The sequence below is a fragment of the Macrobrachium nipponense genome, chromosome 9 (assembly GCF_015104395.2).
Source record: "Macrobrachium nipponense isolate FS-2020 chromosome 9, ASM1510439v2, whole genome shotgun sequence".
In the NCBI taxonomy this organism is placed as follows: Eukaryota; Metazoa; Arthropoda; class Malacostraca; order Decapoda; family Palaemonidae; genus Macrobrachium; species Macrobrachium nipponense.
In genome coordinates this window covers 9,563,959-9,582,976 of record NC_061110.1, presented here as the reverse complement: position 1 = coordinate 9,582,976, position 19,018 = coordinate 9,563,959, and the positions used below count along the sequence as shown (strand labels likewise).

General features: G+C 46.2%; 1 protein-coding gene across 3 annotated transcripts in view; it reads right to left on the bottom strand.

Annotated features, from left to right (window-relative positions):
- LOC135218330 (neurotrypsin-like) overlaps positions 1 to 19,018 on the bottom strand; it is a 57,339-nt gene that overhangs the window by 8,441 nt on the left and 29,880 nt on the right. Inside the window, exons 14-15 of one of the 3 annotated variants that reach the window (XR_010315291.1) lie at positions 12,461 to 12,555; positions 12,020 to 12,153 (exon numbers count right to left, since the gene is read on the bottom strand). Coding sequence is in view for 1 of the 3 variants with exons in the window: in XM_064254559.1 (XP_064110629.1) it covers positions 12,020 to 12,233; positions 12,461 to 12,555 (309 nt within the window). In the remaining 2 variants the exon portion in view is untranslated. Of the gene's footprint in view, positions 1 to 12,019; positions 12,234 to 12,460; positions 12,556 to 19,018 lie in introns of those variants that run through there. The other 2 variants (XM_064254559.1, XR_010315290.1) reach the window with 2 other exon arrangements.

Below are 19,018 nucleotides of genomic sequence, written 5' to 3'. Positions count from 1 at the left end.
CTGACAGTCCAACCTGGTCTCATGTTACACAATCATCGGGGGTGTATAAACGCAACCGACTTCGTCAACAAGAAACTCAGGGCTACTATATGTCGCCTGATCTCGCACGAGTGTCTGACTCCGAGAAAACAGGTGAGACAAAAAGTAGATGGTGAGCGAGTTTCGAGATTCCACAGAACTCAAAGATCGTGAAGGGCTTTGTTGTTTGACAGACGCAAATCTCTGAGCCCCAAAGGCCGTCAACAACATTGCATATTCTTTAATAGTTGTGACTGCCAGCTTATCCCATTCTTCAGACGGAAATGGAAGACGGTAATCTTATTCCTGTCAACATCTCGATAGTCTGAACGTAGTCAAGACTCAGAGCAGAGAGGTTATAGGTACCTTTCGAGTTAGAGTAGACCGACTCTCTCGGAAAGGTCCTTGGAAAGTGAACTAGGAAGTATGTGACCTCTGTGAATCCAGGATCCTGAAGGCCAACATGGGGCGATCAGCGTCATTGTCGCTCCCTGTGACGTCATAAATCCTCTTATTACATTTCCAAGCGATTGAAAAAGGGGAAAAGAGACTAAACATCCATCCCCGTTCAATACCATAGGATGGCGTTTAATGGTACCGATCCCGGATCGAGAATAAGGGAGCAGAGAAGAAGAAGCCTCTTCTTCCTCAACATATCGAAGAGAAGAATGAAAGGGCGTCCCTAAAGTTTACACAACTCTCAACTTACTTCTAAAGAAAGATTCCACTTGGAAGTGAATAGTTGCTGCCGTCGATCAAGACGATTCGTACGGACTTTTGCAATCCTGTAACGAACCTGTAGAGGATCGTTACATTCTACGCCTGTTGTTATAATAGGCTCTTTCTCGTAAACTCGAACAAGGACTGAGAGAAGAAACTTCTTAAGATATGAGAGAGCTGTGGAATATCAGAGTTGATCTGGACCACTGGTTCCCAAAAACTCGTTTCGAGGACTGGAGGGACTACCGAATCGCTTTTACTTCTTTCAGATTAAGATCCAGGACATCTGAAACCCTATCCAGATGTCCGGCACCTTCTTTCTATCACCTCAGGTGATAGACGCACTGAGAGATGTTCAGAATCATTCCTAGATCTAGAATAATATTTCAGTTTCCCGGTAGGAAAAAACTGTGGTCTGAATTGAAGTCTATTCGGGGAAACAAACTTCTTCAGGAAGGAAATGGTCCCCAGCAAGCTCATCCATTCCTTCCCCGAGTATGCTTACTTCCCTAATAAGGCTGCGCTTTGCCTAAGCAGGAGAGCAAATAAAAGTGCAATGTTGCGGTAGACTCGTAGTTCCATACCGTGCGGTAACGAGCACCGAAAGGATTAAGAGATAAACTTGTTGACATAGTAAGGAAAAAACGAAATGCAACGTTTATTCATTCACGTAAGAAATCCCCTCAATCTTAGGCTAAAGTCCGTGATTGTAGGACAGAGATACAGTTAGTCAGTCAATCCCGCAGGAGAGACGTAACCGTCAACACAGAGATACGGTTAGTCAGTCAATCCCGCAGGAGAGAGAGACGTAACCTGCAGCGCATGCCAGCGCACGATCTGTTACTGGCTCGGTTGGACTGGAGGACAGACACAGCGTGACAGCCGCAGCCAGGCAGCTTACGAACGTCGTCTCTTAAGCTTTATGTCTGGGTTGCCAGCTACCCTATTCTACGAAGAAATAGGTCCCGTTATTTCTTGAGCAGAAAGACTCTCAAGCTGGTATATTTAAGCGAAACAGAAAACGCTAAATATATAGATGCGTTTGTGTCGTCAGAACACTACCATACAACGGTAAAAGATAAATCGGAAACTCCTGGAAGGCTGCAGGGAGTAACGATTAAATGTCCTTAAAATAGACAATAGACCTCTCGGTTGCCATCCGAAGAGGTAACTACAGCAAGCGTGTATGACTTGAACCAACCAGTAGTAAAATAACACAAGGCAAAATATTTTATTATATCACAATAAAGTTTGTTCATACTTACCTGGCAGACATATATATAGCTGAATTCGGAAATACAGCTACATACATATCTGACAGGCAAGTTTCATGAACAAAACTTAAGAGAATCGAAGCAGTCAGCTCAAGCTTCTTATGTATTGGACATAAGCGTTCATTGACGTAGTCTACAAGTCTATGTCTTGTACGAGTCTGCGAATGACGAATGAGAGCTCTTCCGAATCTTGTCAATAAGAGCTATTCGCTTAGGCAATATCAAGTTAATGAGATGTTTGTCAATGAGAACTAACCCATTTACGGGACAAAGAGATATTTTGTCAATGAGGGGATACCCACTTACTTGACAAAACGAAAGTATATGTCAATGGGGGAAAGTCACTGAATTGACAAAACGTAATCCAGGAAGTCGAGCATTAATTTTTCCGATTCCCGTCTCAAACGAGGAAGGGGCAAGAATCCTGTTAAGAGACTGGGCTTACGGCAGGTAGAAGCGACGATGTTCAAATCGGCAGCGTAGTCCCGACTAGAAACTAACAAAAGAAATCTAATCCATCTGAAAAACCACTTTCAGATGGGCTAAAAAGCTTGGCAAAATTATCCTGGGAAGAGGAAGAAACTCTCCAACCAGCTTCCTCTCCCGTATCACAACTAAATGCCTGCTAAGCTTAAAATTTATTGGCAGTATGGCAAAGGAAGTCTTGTCTTGCGCTTTCCTGAAGAGCGTCCTTTTGATGAGTGCCTTTGCAAGAATCCTACTGAACGTTGCCGAGAGTCCTGACGTGCAGGACATCGAGCCTTACATAACCCGTAACTGCCTTATCGCAAAGTCTTGACTGCGGTAGTGGCAACTTAAATTTATTGGCAGAATGGCAAAGGTTGCGGTAGAGCAAACGAGATCTTCCCTTGAGCTTTCCTTAACTCCATCCACCTATGCGAAAAGCAATATCAATTGACAGAGACCTCTTGAATTCACGAAACCCGATGTCTTGCTGGGTTTCGAAGAAGAAGTTGTCTGTTCACTTTCAGCTTCCTCCGAAGCACTGCCTACTTCACATTCTTTGCAGGTGAGGTAGAAGGTATCACCGAAGGTAGAGGTAAAAATTCTTAAGGCCCAAATCTGAAAACAAGAGCTTGAAGAGTTCAACAGAAACGTTCAGCCAGGCGACACACCTGGCGTGCGCTGGTGCAACGCTCGCGTCCACTGGCGCGCGCTCGGCGTCCACTGGCGCGCGCTCGGCGTCCACTGGAGCGCGCTCGGCGTCCACTGGCGCGCGCGCTCGGCGTCCACCGGCGCGCTTGGCGTGCACCCGCGCGCGCCTGGAGTCCATCCGAGCGTCCCGGGCGTCCGCTCTCAAAAGCTTCCTGCTACTATGACTTCTTTTACGTATTTCTCGGTGGAAAGACGGACACGAGTTCAGGCGACGTTCGCCTTCTTACTTCTCACTGAAACGCATAACGAGAGAGAGAGAGAGAGAGGACGTGAAGCGTCCTCTTCTATAAAGCTTCTATATAGAGGGCGCGAGTCCTTCCGAAAGCTCCAACCCCTGTACGGGGAGGACGCTTCGGAGGACGAGAGGATTCGTGCACGCGCACGCACTTTGGCAGTCGGGATTTTCATCAGAAACTGCCGAAGGCACGCCAGATCGGTGGGGGTTCCTTGTAAAACCCTCCTTAGGCTTTCGACATGCTCCCTTTCCGGGTCCTGGGAGTCAAGCAGAGGTCCCGGCCTAGAGGCGAAACGAGGGCGGATCTGATGCACCCTCCACTACACAAGGGGTATCACTGCACTTCTGCACTTCACTTTTACTCTCTAAAGCAAGCACTTTCGATTCTAAGTTACGAATCGAAAGAGTATCAGAGAAAGGGCAATTCCTCTACAGACACTGCTTAGGGCCCGAAGGCAACACTGCAGGGTTAGGAGTAACAATTACAGAAGTAGCACTTCACAGCAATGAAGGAGAGCGAGCACCTCTCGTAGACATATTCATAGCCCGTAGGCCATACTACAGGGTTAGGCAAAATAAAGTCTACAGGAAGGTTAGCAGGTTCACTACCCTGACTTTTGATACTGATTAATTGCGTACATACGAATCATACGTCTTCCTTACGGAATTAGACATGTTTACTGATTAATTGCGTACATACGAATCATACGTCTTCCTTACGGAATAGACAAAGTCTCACACTCCTTACATGACAAATCTCAACATAGAAGCAAGACCCATACCCCTCGTACATACCAAGTGCGGATCTACCGAAGCTTTCGGTAGCCACACCCTATCTTTGCAGACAACCCCGTCTGAAACTAGCCTAACTAGATTCAGATATTTTATGCAAAAATGAATCAAATTCAAATCAATTTAAGATAGCGTATGCCTAGCCACAAATCCCACAAATCCAAGTAAATAAATCAAAAGACAATTAGGATACTTAGCGGCAATGAAGTTTCCAAAATCCTAAGACGGAGGTACTGAAAACAGGTGTTTTCAGCACCGGCGACAGAAAAATTATGAATAGAAAATGGGAATGGTTCCTGATACCCGCCTCCCAGCGGCGGGAATGGGTACTAACCACCTGGCCGACCACTGCGTGTGTCGGAAGTTTTTAAAATTCTGTCGGACTTCAGAAAATACAGCTATATATATATCTGACAGGTAAGTTTCATGAACAAAATGATATTGTTATGATACAATAAAGTTTCATACATACTTACCTGGCAGATATATACATAGCTAAGACTCCGTCGTCCCCGACAGAAATTCAAATTTCGCGCCACTCGCTACAGGTAGGTCAGGTGATCTACCGGCCTGCCCTGGGTGGCAGGACTAGGAACCATTCCCGTTTTCTATCATATTTTCTCTCTTCCACCTGTCTCCTGCGGGGAGGCTGGGTGGGCCATTAATCGTATATATCTGCCAGGTAAGTATGTATGAAACTTTATTGTATCATAACAATATCATTTTCATACAATCAACTTACCTGTCAGATATATACATAGCTGATTGGCACCCTTTGGTGGAGGGTAAGAGACAGCTAATTATGGAATAGACAGGTAAACAACATATGTTGTAGGTATAAATAAACCTTGGTTCCTACCTGATAGGTGGTAGACTTCTTGGCTGCTGCCCAGGAGTCTGCATCACCTCAAGAAACTTTAGTGAGATATATGATCTATGGCCAAGAGTTCTTGTGGGTCTGCCGATGGGGTCTTATCCGCTTACTCAGCAGAGCCTGAAAGGACTTTGTCAATGGGTGCTGATCCACTTATATGACAATACACCTTATGAAGGAGCACAAACCAATCCAATCCCGACCACCTGATCCTAACCACCGTGTTAGTATTAAAAATTGTTCCGAGTTATCCCAAAACTCTTCGCAACAACCATAACTCAAAAACACATTACGCACACACACATAATAAAAAAAAAAAAAAATAATGATACTCATCTAATAAGATATCACAAGAGTTCCTTAATGAACAATAGTGACTGGCCGCCAGTGCGATGTCTGCACTTTGTCAGCAGAAAGTCTAGAACATATCTAATAGACTGTATGTATAATTTTAAGGATTGGTGTTAGCTCCTAACCCCAGGATCGTATCCGCTGACACGAAAGGACCTATAGAAAAACAATTCTCGTAGGTCACACGAACATCTCTCAAGTAGTGAGATGCAAATACTGAGTTGCATCTCCAAAATGTCGCTTCCAAGATGTTCTTTAACGACATATTTTTATGAAACGAGAGAGATGTCGCTACTGCTCTCACTTCATGAGCTTTCACTCTTAGAAGTCGAAGAGCGTCATCAGGACAGATCTTATGCGCATCTGTAATGACGCTTCTCACAAAGAACGCTAGAGCATCTTAGACATCAGTCAGTGGGGTCTTTTACCGCGCACCAAAGACCTTGTGTAGAGCCCCCCATCTGGTGTTTTCTCTGAAGATAGAATTTCAGAGCTCTTACAGGACAAAGAGATCTTTCTGCCTCTCTCCCTACGAGACTTGATAAACCTTTAACCTCGAAGGTCCTAGGCCAAGGATTCGAGGGATTCTTGTTTTTGGCTAGAAATAAAGCTTTAAAAGAGCAAATGGCTGAGTCCCCCTTAAATCCTACTTTATCCTCTAGAGCATGCAGTTCGCTAACTCTTTTTGCTGTGGCTAAAGCTAATAGGAACAGACATTTTCTAGTAAGGTCTCGAAAAGACGCCAGATGAGGAGGTTCGAACTTTTCGGATGAAAGGAATTTTAAAACTACATCAAGGTTCCAGCTAGGAGGAGCTGGCCCGAAGACTTGGTAGTTTCAAAGGATCTTATGAGATCGGGGATATCCTTATTCTCTGTAAGATCTAGTCCTCTATTCCTGAAAACTGCAGAAAGCATACTTCTGTATCCCTTTATTGTGGGTACAGATAGATGCAAATCTTCCCTCAAGAATATTAAGAAATCAGCGATTTCCGTCACAGAGGTAGTGGAGGAGGACAACTTCTTAGACTTGCACCACCTTCTAAATACTTCCCACTTAGACTGATATACTCGTCTAGTGGAAGCTCTGCGGGCTCTCGCAATCGCGCTTGCAGCTTTGCGAGAAACCCTCTCGCTCTGACAAGTCTTTTGTTAGTCGAAAGGCAGTCAGAGCGAGAGCGGGGAGGTTTTGATGATACCTCTGGAAGTGTGGTTGTTTGAGAAGATCCGTCCTTCCTGGGAGGGATCTAGGAAAATCTACTATCCACTCCACTACCTCTGTGAACCAGTCTTGTGCTGGCCAAAAAGGGGCTATCAGGGTCATCCGTGTTCCTTCTGAAGCCACAAATATCTTCAGAACTAGTCCCAGGATCTTGAACGGTGGAAAGGCGTAGACGTCTACGTGAGACCAGTCTAGGAGGAAGGCGTCAACTATCAGAGCTCTGGGATCTTCTACCACCGAACAAAATACTGTTAGTCTTTTGGAAAGGAATGTGGCGAAGAGATCCACATGAGGAGTCCCCCAAAGAGACCAGAGAGACTGACACACTTCCGAGTGTAGGGTCCACTCTGTGTGAAGGACCTGGTTCTTCCTGCTGAGCCTGTCCGCCCTTCCGTTCCTTTCTCCCAGAATAAATCTCGTAAGCAGGGAGATATTCCTCTGGGAAGTCCAAAGCAGTAGGTCTCTTGCCAGTTCGTAAAGGAACAAGGAGTGAGTCCCTCCTTGTTTCCGAATGTAGGCCAACGCTGTGGTGTTGTCTATATTCACTTGCACAACTTGGTTCGATACCAAAGGTTCTAGGCTCTTTAGAGCCAGATGTACGGCAAAGACCTCCTTGCAGTTTATGTGCCAGGACACCTGTGCTGCTTCCCAGATGCCTGACACCTCTCTCGAGCCTAACGTTGCTCCCCAACCCTTCTCCGACGCGTCAGAGTATAACACTAGGTTTGGGTTCTGAACCTTCATGGAGATTCCCTTGTTCTCCTTCAATGGGGGCAACCACCATTCCAAGTGCGGCTTCATCTCCACTGAAATGGGAAAGGCGTCTGATAGATTTCCTGTCTTCCAACTCCAAGACCTTTTGAGGAAGAATTGAAGAGGACGTAAATGCAATCTTCCTAGAGGAAAGAACTGTTCGAGCGAGGAAAGGGTTCCTAAAAGGCTTAACCATTCCCTCGCCGACGTCCGTTCTTTCCTTAAGAAGAGAGAGACTTTCTCCAAGCCTCTCGCGAGTCTCTCTTGCGAAGGAAATACTCGAAAACCCCGAGAATCCATCTGAATCCCCAGATAGACTAAGTTCTGTCTGGGGGTCAGCTGCGACTTCTCGAGGTTCACGAGTAATCCCAACGGCTTGATCAAGTTCATGGTCAGAATAAGGTCCTCCAAACACTGTCTCGCTGATCTGGCCCTGATGAGCCAGTCGTCCAGATACAGAGAGATATTCACCCCTTTTAGGTGAAGAAACCTTGCCACATTCTTCATCAGGCTTGTGAAGACCTGAGGAGCTGTGGACAGGCCGAAACACAAGGCCCTGAACTGAAAGATCCTTCCCTCCGCCATAAAACGGAGGTACTTCTTCGACGAAGGGTGAATCGGTATGTGGAAATAGGCGTCCTGGAGATCCAGACACACCATCCAATCTCCTTGGCGTAAAGCTGAAAGGACTGAGGCCGAAGTCTCCATGGAGAACTTCTCCTTCTGAACAAATTTGTTCAGAGCGCTGACATCCAGTACTGGTCTCCAGCCCCCCGAGGCCTTTGCAACCAGAAAAAGGCGATTGTAAAACCCCGGGGAGTTTTGATCCAGTACTAGTTCTATCGCTCTCTTGTCCCACATCTGATCCACCATCAGTCGAAGAGTATCCCTCAGTACAGGATCCCTGTATTTGGCTGACAGTTCCCGCGGAGTTGATGTTTGGGGAGGACTGTCGTGGAAAGGTATCAGGTATCCTTTCCTTATCATGGACAAAGATGAGGCGTCCGTGCCTATACGTGCCCAGGCTTCCGCAAATTCTAAGAGCCTGGCACCTACTGGTGTTTGGAGGAGAGAAGCATCATTTACCCTTTTTAAAGGGACGGAAGGCAGACCTACCTCTTTCTCTCAGCAGCCTTCCTTCTTGAGGGTGCTCTGGAGGTAGGGCCTCCTCGAAAGGGCTGAACCGACGTACTCGGTGTCCTTTCTTTCCACCGCAGTCGCAGGTCTCTTCTTCCTTGATGACTGGGTAAGAAGGTCTTGAGTCGCCTTCCCAGTTAATGATCGGGAAATGTCTTTCACTAACTGAGAAGGAAACAAAAAATCCGATAAGGGAGAGTACAACAGTGCTGCTCTTTGAGAGTGGGAGACCGCTTTAGTCAAAAAAGCACTGAAGACTGTCCTCTTCTTAAGAAGTCCCGCTCCAAATAAAGAGGAGATTTCTAAAGAGCCATCTTGTACCGCCTTGTCGATACACGACAGTATACAAAGGAGAACTTCTGGTTCGAGTCCTTCTGAATCATGGGCCTTCTTGGACATCACCCCAAGGGACCAATCTAAGAAGTTGAAAAAACTTCAATACATTGGAAGAGCCCCTTGAGGAGATGATCCAGTTCTGAAATGCCCCAAGTCACACGGGCAGAGTTCAATCCTTGTCTTCTCGACGCATCGACTAACGTCGAAAAGTCCGCTTCAGCCGAAGACGGAAGAGAAAGGCCCATATTCTCGCTGGGGGCATGCAGAAGACCGTCCTGACCAGCTCCTTCTTAGAATCCATCCACGAATTCAAAGACTGAAGAGCCCTCTTCATAGAAATGGTGGGTTTCATTCTAAGAAAAGACAAAGACTTCTTAGCCTTTGCGCTTGAAAACAGAGAGCGCGGAGAAGGAGGAGCGGCAGGGGTTAAAGCGTCTCCATATTCTTCAAGAAGCAGGGCTGTCAAGACTTTGTAGCTTGACAGTCCTTCCTTTCCACGATTCTCGTCTTCTGAGTTCTCCTCTAACTCGGGGTCTAGAGGAGACTCCGTCGAACAATCAGGACGTCTTTCCTCTGGGGGAGACAAACTCCTGATAGGAGAGGGACTAAGGGAGTGATAATCTCTCCTCTTCACAAAAGATTGAGCTTTGTGAGAAGCTTCCCGCTTGGCTGGCGCCACACGCTTAGGCGGCTCCTCATATAAGGATGACGCCTCGCGCTTGGATGACGCCTCTCGTCCGCCGAGCGTCCTGGCTGACGCCTCGCGCTTGGCTGACTCCTCACGTCTGGAAGACGTCTCGCACTCAACTGGCGTCCTGGCTGGCGCCTCGCGCTTAGATGACGCTTCACGTCCGGAATGAGTCCTGGCTGGAGTCTCGCGTCTGGCTGATTCCACGCCTCTGTATGACGCCTCGTGCCTGGAAGACGCCTCACGTTTAGCTGGCGTCTTGTCTTGCGCTTCGCGTCTGGTATGCCTCTCTCGCTCTCGATCTAGACAGAAAATCTTCTTCTACTTGTTTAGAAGACGAAGCTTCATGTCTGAAAGACGCCTCGCGTTTGGCAGGGGAGAGAGGACGAGACTTCTTGATCGGAAGAGAAACGTCCTTCTTACGAGGAGGATCTCTGGCCAAAACTCCCACCAATGAGGCTAGCTGCTGTTGTACAGCAAGAAGAATTTTCCTTGAAGCTTCTCCCACGTCTTTTTCAATGGGAGGAGAAGGAGAATTCGAAGGCGAGCGATCCGCTACGTCCATGTAGGGAGACGTTGACGCAAACTTCGCCTTTTTGATAGAAGAGGGAGCTTCATCTGAGAAGCGCTCCAGGCTTGAATTCAAATCAGGTTCTCTATAATGCCTTTTCAGGGGCCTGGATAGGTCCGAATCCTTCCACCTCCCGGTTTAGGTTGAATGGAGAGGGAGATGAAGAAAAAAACTCTCTGCCAGGACTCTTTTTCTAAAGCGGTCCTGAGCAGCCTGAATTGAAAAAGAGCCGGCTGAATGGGACATCTGACCGTTGGGGATTCCCCACGACCTCCTTAAGGCTTTCGACTTTCCTTCTCCTCTGGGCATGGGAGCTTGGAAGCGGTCTAGGCCTGGAGCGTCGCAGAGACGAATCAAAGCCCCTTCCACAACACTGGGAGCACTCACTTCACTAAACACTTCACTCTCACTATCCTTACCTTGTAAGACCGCCATTTTGGACTTCATCTTAGAGATAGTAGCCTTCAGATCGGCGATTTCAGAGGCCGATTCTGAAAGTAAAGCTTGTGAATGATTCGACACCGATGGAGAATCAAAATCATTAAGGTTAGAGAGAGGGTCAATAAAAGGCTCAATAGGCCTTGTACTCACACTCTTCAAACGTCTAACTCTATCCCTCTCTAACTTCCTCAAATAAGAAGTTAGAGTCTTCCATTCTTCTGCATTCAACCCCTCACATTCATGACAGGTATTAGAAGAAGAACATTCAAACCCCCTACATTTACGACATACAGTGTGAGGATCAACTGAAGCCTTCGGTATCCTTACCTTGCAGCCTACATTCACACACATTCTCACACTCACATTTGAGTCAGACATACTGAGAAAATTCAAAAAGCAAGTCCAAATTCAGTCCACAGTAGCGAATGCCAAAAACCACGATCCAGATACGTCACCAAAAAGCCGAGAAATGATGATCAAAAGGTTGAAAATAAGGAATCGAAGTCAGGAGGTAGTAACAACAATGTAGATACCACCGGCGAGAGAGAAAATATGATAGAAAACGGGAATGGTTCCTAGTCCTGCCACCCAGGGCAGGCCGGTAGATCACCTGACCTACCTGTAGCGAGTGGCGCAAAATTTGAATTTCTGTCAGGGACGACGGAGTCTTAGCTATGTATATATCTGACAGGTAATTTGATTGTATGAAACCAACAACTTAGTGGGTGGGTGGTTCCCTCACTATTTTTCTGCTAGTACTTAACTACCTGGTTACCGGGCTTCAATGACTGGGCCAGCTTTCACCTATGGTACAGAGGATCTATATAAAAAGTTAGAGAATAGAATAGAATAAAGAATTTAGGCCAAAGGCCCAAGCGCTGGGACCTATGAGGTCATTCAGCACTGAAAAGGAAATTGACAGTAAAGAAGTTTGAAAGTTGTCACAGGAGGAAAACCACCTCAAAGCAGTTGCACTAGGAAACAATTTTTAGAGGGTTTAAAGTCAGACGGAAGGTAGAGAATGTGAACGGAGGTACAGTACACATAAGAGATGAGAGAGGTTGCAACTAGGGCTGAAGGGATGCTGCAAAGACCCTAAGTAATGCCTAAGGTGCACTGACAGCACTACCCCTCCAAGGGAATAGTATATAAAAGATGAAGGTTTGTATCGCATAGGAACAAATCATTCCTTAGTTATAATTCTTGTTTATGTACGAGCAAATCTTACATGTCAGGAGGCAGTATATATAATTATTGGAGACCGCATCCATACCAAAGTGTCATAATTTTTCATTATCTACAAGAACAGGCACACAATTTTTTTTGTTCACATCATAACACACCATCCAACTATAATACAATGATGCTCTTTTATATGCGTAAATTACTCCTTATTTCTACAAAAATACAAAACAACCCAAAATGTTCATTACCTCATCTTGTGCGTGAGCCCATTTCACTGCTATCCTTCTGCCGAAGATGACCTTACCGTCGAGCATCTGCATGGCCGCGTGGGCTGCTTGTGAAGATTTAAAGGTAACGAAGGCATATCCCCGTGGCTGCCCAGCTTGAGGTCCCGAACGATGGTACAGAAAATCAAATTCCACCAATGGACCAAAATTTTCCACCATTTTAAGGAGTTGATACCAATAGGGGAGAGACAATACCGCGATTAGATATAACCAAAAGATGTTTTCTTAATTCTTTGTATACAGTGATCATGAAATTATCAATAAACTGCAGAAATAAAAAGCTAACATCACTTATAACAAGATTAATAAATAATGAATGGCAGGACTAGGCCAATAAGTTCAATCAAGTGGCATAAGGTATCAAAACCGTCACTACTGAAAATCTAACAGTTGAGTACTTACTCTCTCATACGAGTATCTAAGTTTCCGACCCATAACCTTCTATCGTCGGTTCTTGTTGAATCCTTTGGGGGCAAAGGCAGAGGCAGTGTGACTTCCTGCAAGATAATTTTTGAAAATCTTAGCTTTGTAACCACCACCAGTAATAAGTCATTTTATAAACCTTTGGCTCTGAAAGACTGCAACTCCAGACAAATACATACTGAATATTTTCAACAATCTAACCATTGTCCCCTAAAACTTACTATCTTGGTCTGTTTACCATAACATACAAGGAAATCATGATGATAAACACCTCAGTGAAGTTAACTTCGTGATACATGTTACTGCTAAATTTTGCACCTTCCATTTTGAATCTTGGTATAATGATATTTTAATGATAAAATTATGGTTTATTCATACTTACCAAGCAATTATTCAGCTTTAGGATTCCTACACCCGGCAGATTAACTTTCAAATTTCCTGGTGGTGCCGCCATCTTTAGTGCAGGTAACTAGTTACCGCCCACCTTCGGTAAACGGGTATGACATCAACGCACCTCTTCAAATGGATTTCAGCCGCCAGCTCCACCTGTGGGGAGGAGGGAGGGCTCGAATCAAATAATTGCCTGGTAAGTACGAATAAAATGATATTGTTATTATACAATAAAGTTTCATACATACTTACCTGGCAGATATATACATAGCTAAGACTCCGTCGTCCCCGACAGAAATTCAAATTTCGCGCCACTCGCTACCGGTAGGTCAGGTGATCTACCTGCCTGCCCTGGGCGGCAGGACTAGGAACCATCCCCGTTTTCTATCATATTTTCTCTCTTCCACCTGTTCCCTGCGGGGAGGCTGGGTGGGCCTTTAATTGTATATATCTGCCAGGTAAGTATGTATGAAACTTATTGTATAAATAAAAACAATATCATTTTCATACAATCCACTTACCTGTCGATATATACATAGCTGATTGGCACCCTTCGGTGAGGGTAAGAGACAGCTACTATATGGAATAGACAGGTAAACAACATATGTTGTAGGTATAAATAAAACCTTGGTTCCTACCTGATAGGTGGTAGACTTCGTGGGTGTTTGCCCAGTAGTCTGCATCACCTCAAGAAACTTTAGCGAGATATATGATCTATGGCCAAGAGTTCTTGTGGGTCTGCCGATGGGGTCTTATCCGCTTACTCGGCAGAGCCTAAAAGGACTTTGTCAATGGGTGCTGATCCACTTATATGACAATACACCTTATGAAGGAGCACACAACCAATCCCGACTCCACCTGATCCTAACCATATGTTAGAACTAAGGATTGTTCCGAGTTATCCCCGAACTCGTCACAACAACCGTAACTCAAAACCACTACGCACACTACATAATTTTCAAAAAAAAAAAAAAAATTTATACTCATCTAATTGGATATGACAAGATTCTCTTCTGACAACATAGATAACGGTCCGCCCGTGCTAAACCAAGTCCTCCATTGTTCGAAGAGACTCCAGACCATATCCAAAAGAAGAAAAGTATATACATTTAAGGATTGGTGTCGGCTCCCGTACCCAGAATCGTATCCGCCGATACGAAAGGACCTAGAGAAAAACACTTCTCATATGTCACACGAACGTCTTTCAAGTAATGAGATGCAAATACTGAGTTGCATCTCCAAAATGTCGTATCTATGATGTTTTTGTTTTAAGCGACAAAATATTCTTATGAAACGAGAGAGACGTCGCTACAGCTCTCACTTCATGAGCTTTTACTCTCAATAGTTGTAAACTGTTCGTCAGGACATACCTTATGAGCGTCTGTAATGACGTTTCTTACAAAGAATGCCAGCGCATTCTTGGACATCAGTCTTGTGGGGTCTTTTTACCGCGCACCAAAGACCTTGTCTAGAAGCCTCCCATCTGATGCTTTCTCTGAAGGTAGAACTTCAGAGCTCTAACAGGGCATAGAGACCTCTCTGCTTCTCTGCCTACGAGAATGGACATGCCTTTGACTTCGAATGACTTAGGCCAGGGATTCGTGGGATTCTCGTTTTTAGCTAAAAACAGGTCTTAAACGAGCAATAGCTGAGTCTCGCTTGAATCCGACTTTATCCTGCAGAGCATGTAATTCACTAATTCTCTTTGCCTAGCTAAAGATAATAGGAATAGGCATTTTCTGGTGATGTCTCTAAACGATGCCAGATGAGGAGGTTCGAATCTTTCCGATGACAGAAACTTGAGGACTACGTCTAGGTTCCAGTTCGGAGGTACTGGTTCCTTCGACTTTGAAGTCTCAAAAGACCTTATGAGATCGTGGAGATCTTATTATCAGCCAGATCCAATCCTCTATTCCTGAATACAGCCGAGAGCATACTTCTGTATCCCTTTATTGTGGATACGGCTAGATGAGATTTTTCTCTCAGGAATAGCAGGAAGTCAGCAATTTCCGCTATAGAGGTAGTGGAGGAGGACAACTTCTTGGATCTACACCACCTTCTAAACACCTCACTTCGATTGGTATACTTTCGTAGTGGAGGTTCTGCGTGCTCTCTCCGCGATCGCGCTTGCCACTTCGCGAGAAAAGCCTCTCGCTCTGACAAGTCTTTCGATAGTCGAAAGGCAGTCAGAGCGAGAGCGGGGAGGTTTTTGATGGTACCTCTTGAAGTGTGGTTGTCTGAGAAGATCCGTCCTTCTTGGTAGGGATCTTGGAAAGTTTACGATCCACTCTACCACCTCCGTGAACCAATCCTGGGCCGGCCAAAAGGGGGCTATTAACGTCATCCTCGTCTCCTTTGACGCCACAAACTTTTTCATTACTAATCCAGGATTTTGATGTGGGGGAAAAGCATATACATCTACTCGAGGACCAATTTAGCAGGAAGGTCGTCTACCAAAAGTGCTCTTGGATCTTCCACGACCGAGCAAAAGACTGGCAGCCTTTTGGAAATGAATGTTGCGAAGAGATCCACATGAGGAGTCCCCCACAGAGACCAGAGATCGAGACACACTTCCTCGTGTAGGGTCCACTCTGTATGAAGGACCTGGTTCCTCCTGCTGAGTCTGTCCGCCCTCACATTCTTTACTCCCTGTACGAACCTTGTCAGCAGGGAGATGTTCCTGTGGGACGTCCAAAGCAAATAGGTCTCTCGTCAGTTCGTAAAGGAACGAGGAGTGAGTCCCCCCTGTTTCCGAATGTAGGCAAGTGCGGTGGTGTTGTCCACGTTTACTTGCACTACTTTGTTCGACACCAGAGGTTCTAGACTCTTCAAAGCCAGATGCACGGCGAAGAGCTCTTTGCAGTTTATGTGCCAAGTCACCTGTGCTGGTTCCCAGGTGCCTGACACCTCTTCTGAGCCTAATGTCGCTCCCCAACCTTTCTCCGATGCGTCGGAGTACAACACTAGGTCTGGGTTTCTGTGTTTTTAGAGAGATCCCTTTGTTCTCTTCCAGAGGGGGCAACCACCACCCTCCAGGTGCGATTTTATCTCCACTGGAATGGGAAAAACGTCCGAAAGCTGTCCGGTTTTCCAGCTCCAAGACTTCTTGAGGAAGAATTGAAGCGGACGTAAATGCAGTCTTCCTAGTGGAAGAACTGTTCTAGCGAGGAAAGGGTCCCTAGAAGGCTCAACCATTCCCTCGCCGACGTATGTTCCTTCCCTAAGAAGAGAGAGACTATCCGCAAACCTTTTGCGATTCTCTCTTGCGAAGGAAATACTCGAAAACCCCGAGAATCCATCCGAATCCCCAGATAGACTAGGTCCTGTCTGGGGATCAGCTGAGACTTCTCGAGGTTCACGAGCAATCCCAACGCTTTGATCAAATCTAGCGTTAACTTTAGGTCCTCCAAGCACTGTCTCTCTGATCTGGCCTGATGAGCCAGTCGTCCAGATACAGAGAGATATTTACCTCCTTTGAGGTGAAGAAACCTCGCCACATTCTTCATCAGGCTTGTGAAGACCTGAGGAGCTGTGGACAGGCCGAAACACAAGGCTCTGAACTGAAAGATCCTTCCCCCCGTCATGAAACGGATGTACTTCTTCGATGAAGGGTGGATCGGGACGTGAAAGTAGGCGTCCTGGAGATCTAGAGACACCATCCAATCTCCTTGTCGTAATGACGCTAGGACCTGAAGCAGAAGTCTCCATGGAGAACTTCTCCTTCTGAACAAATTTGTTCAGAGAGCTGAAGTCCAGTACTGGTCTCCAGCCTCCCGAGGCTTTCGCAACCAGAAAAAGGCGATTGTAAAACCCCGGGGAGTTTTGATCCAGTACTAGTTCTATCGCTCTCTTGTCCCACATTTGTTCCACCATCGATCGAAGAGTATCCCTCAGCACAGGATCCTTGTACTTGGCTGATAGTTCCCTTGGTATTGACGTTAGGGGAGGAGTGTTCAGGAAAGGGATACGATATCCCTTCCTTATGATAGCCAATGAAGACGCGTCTGCGTTTATCAGTGTCCAGGCTTCCACAAATCCCAGGAGCCTGGCACCTACTGGTGCTTGGAGGAGAGAATCTTCATTTTCCCTTTTAAAGGGACGAAAGGCAGACCTACCTCTCTTCTCCGGAGCCTTCCTTCTTGCGGGAGGTCTGGAGGTCGGACCACCTCGAAAGGGCTGAACAGATGTACTAGGTCCTTTCTTGTCAGACGCAGAAACAGGTTTCTTCTTTCTTGCTGACTGTGTCAGAAGATCCTGAGTCGCCTTCTCAGTTAAAGAATGCGCAATGTCCTTCACTAACTGAGAAGGGAAACAAAAAGTCAGATAGAGGCGAATACAGTAGAGCTGCCCTCTGAGCGTGTGAGACTGCCTTGGTTAAGAAGGCCCCATATACAGTCCTCTTCTTTAGAAGCCCTGCTCCAAATAATGATGAGATTTCAAAAGAGCCATCTTGTACCGCTTTGTCAATACAAGACAATATGCATAACAGGGCTTCAAGGTTCGATTCCTTCCGAATATGACAATTTGTCCAAAATTGCATTTTTCCTAACTATACAAACCTGAGGTCCTTTTACAATATGGAAGGTACTAGCGGCAGCTGGATAGGTCGTAAGCTTTCGAACAAGGGGTTCGGTAGTTAACTGCTTGTCCGACAGGCGCGCTGCGCGCGCGACTGGTAGGTAAACAAATCACTTTTGCTTTTGGCGCCAAGCAAAAACTGCAGAGTGAGGGGTGGCATGAGGTGGGGCTATGTGTAAAAGGACCTCAGGTTTGTATAGTTAGGAAAAATGCAATTTTGGACAAATTGTCATTTGTTCCGACACGGCATACAAACCTTCGGTCCTTTTACAATAGGAAGACTCATTCTTGGTGGGAGGAATCTGAGTCTTTTGTGAACAGACTGGTGTTCGCCCAACCTTGGAATGCCTCCCTGGTCGTAAGAGCGAGGGAGGGATCCAAGCCTCTGTCCGATTGATCGGGGTGTGCACCGCAGGATCAATGGTCAGACCTCTGGACCAAGTACTAAGAGAGAGGCAAGCGTATCTCTTCGTACCAGCAAACAAGAACAAGTTCCTATTTGCAAGAGGCAACATAACGTTATGGTTTGTCTCTTGTTGGCATCCACTTCCCCCCCTTGTAGGAGGAAGTGGTGGATATTCGCTCCCATCCCTAGTGAAAGGGATAGGATGGGGCTCTGTCGAGTAGCTCACCGGCATCTCGTCCTTATCCAGCAAGGTGATGACCGTATCCCTCTACCCACAGGTAGAGGGGTAGAAAAAGATAGGAAGAGAAGCCAGTCACTCTCTCATTCACTTATTTCTATTCTTACAGTCACACCAGGACTCAATGCTGTTCAGCCTGCTAGGGTCTGGGTTAGCTAGACAACGTGTTGAGCAGCCACCACGGGTCCTAAGGAAAACGATCCAAGGACCTGGGTGGGCAATATCCAAAAGGTAGAATAAGGAGGTGCCAGTGGTATGGTTGTACCAGACCCTGCCTTTCAGTACCTGCGCCACGGAGAAGTTCTTGTGTAACTCGAGGGAGTGTACTTCTAGGTCATCTTGGTGCTGACGAAGAGTCTTCAACACTCAGCCTGGGATGTCGAGTTTCTTCAGAAAAAGCGCGGTCGCGCTTTCACAGGACAAAGCAGCATCTCCTTCGCATCGAAGGCGGTGAAGTCCATTAGGGAGGGGATTGTGAAGGACTCTAACCGATCGTCAGGAACCGAAGGGTTCAGAGTCTTCGCTACGAATTCGGTATGAAATCGAGTCCAAATCCCCCATCCCCTGGATGCTTGACTTCGCAGGAAAAGTCATGCAATTACCTCAGAGGAAAAGAAGGGGGGAATGGTCGTATGACCTATCCCTCTTCTCGACTTCGGTGAGTCCTGTACCCATACTGGGTCTATCCGTCTGCCGCGAAGTTGTTGTTCTCGTAGTGGATAGGACACCGACACTCAATGGTGGGTGTCGATGGTTATGGGTACTGTGACAAGCCGTTAGGACGAAGAAAAGATTGTTATGGAACAACCGAACTAAGTCCACAGCGAAGTTCGTAACAGACTTGGGCGCTCTGACAGCTGCCTACTGACTGCGTTCGGTAGGAGGCAAGTTGTCCAAGCACCCGAGCAAGTCACGTGACCTTCGC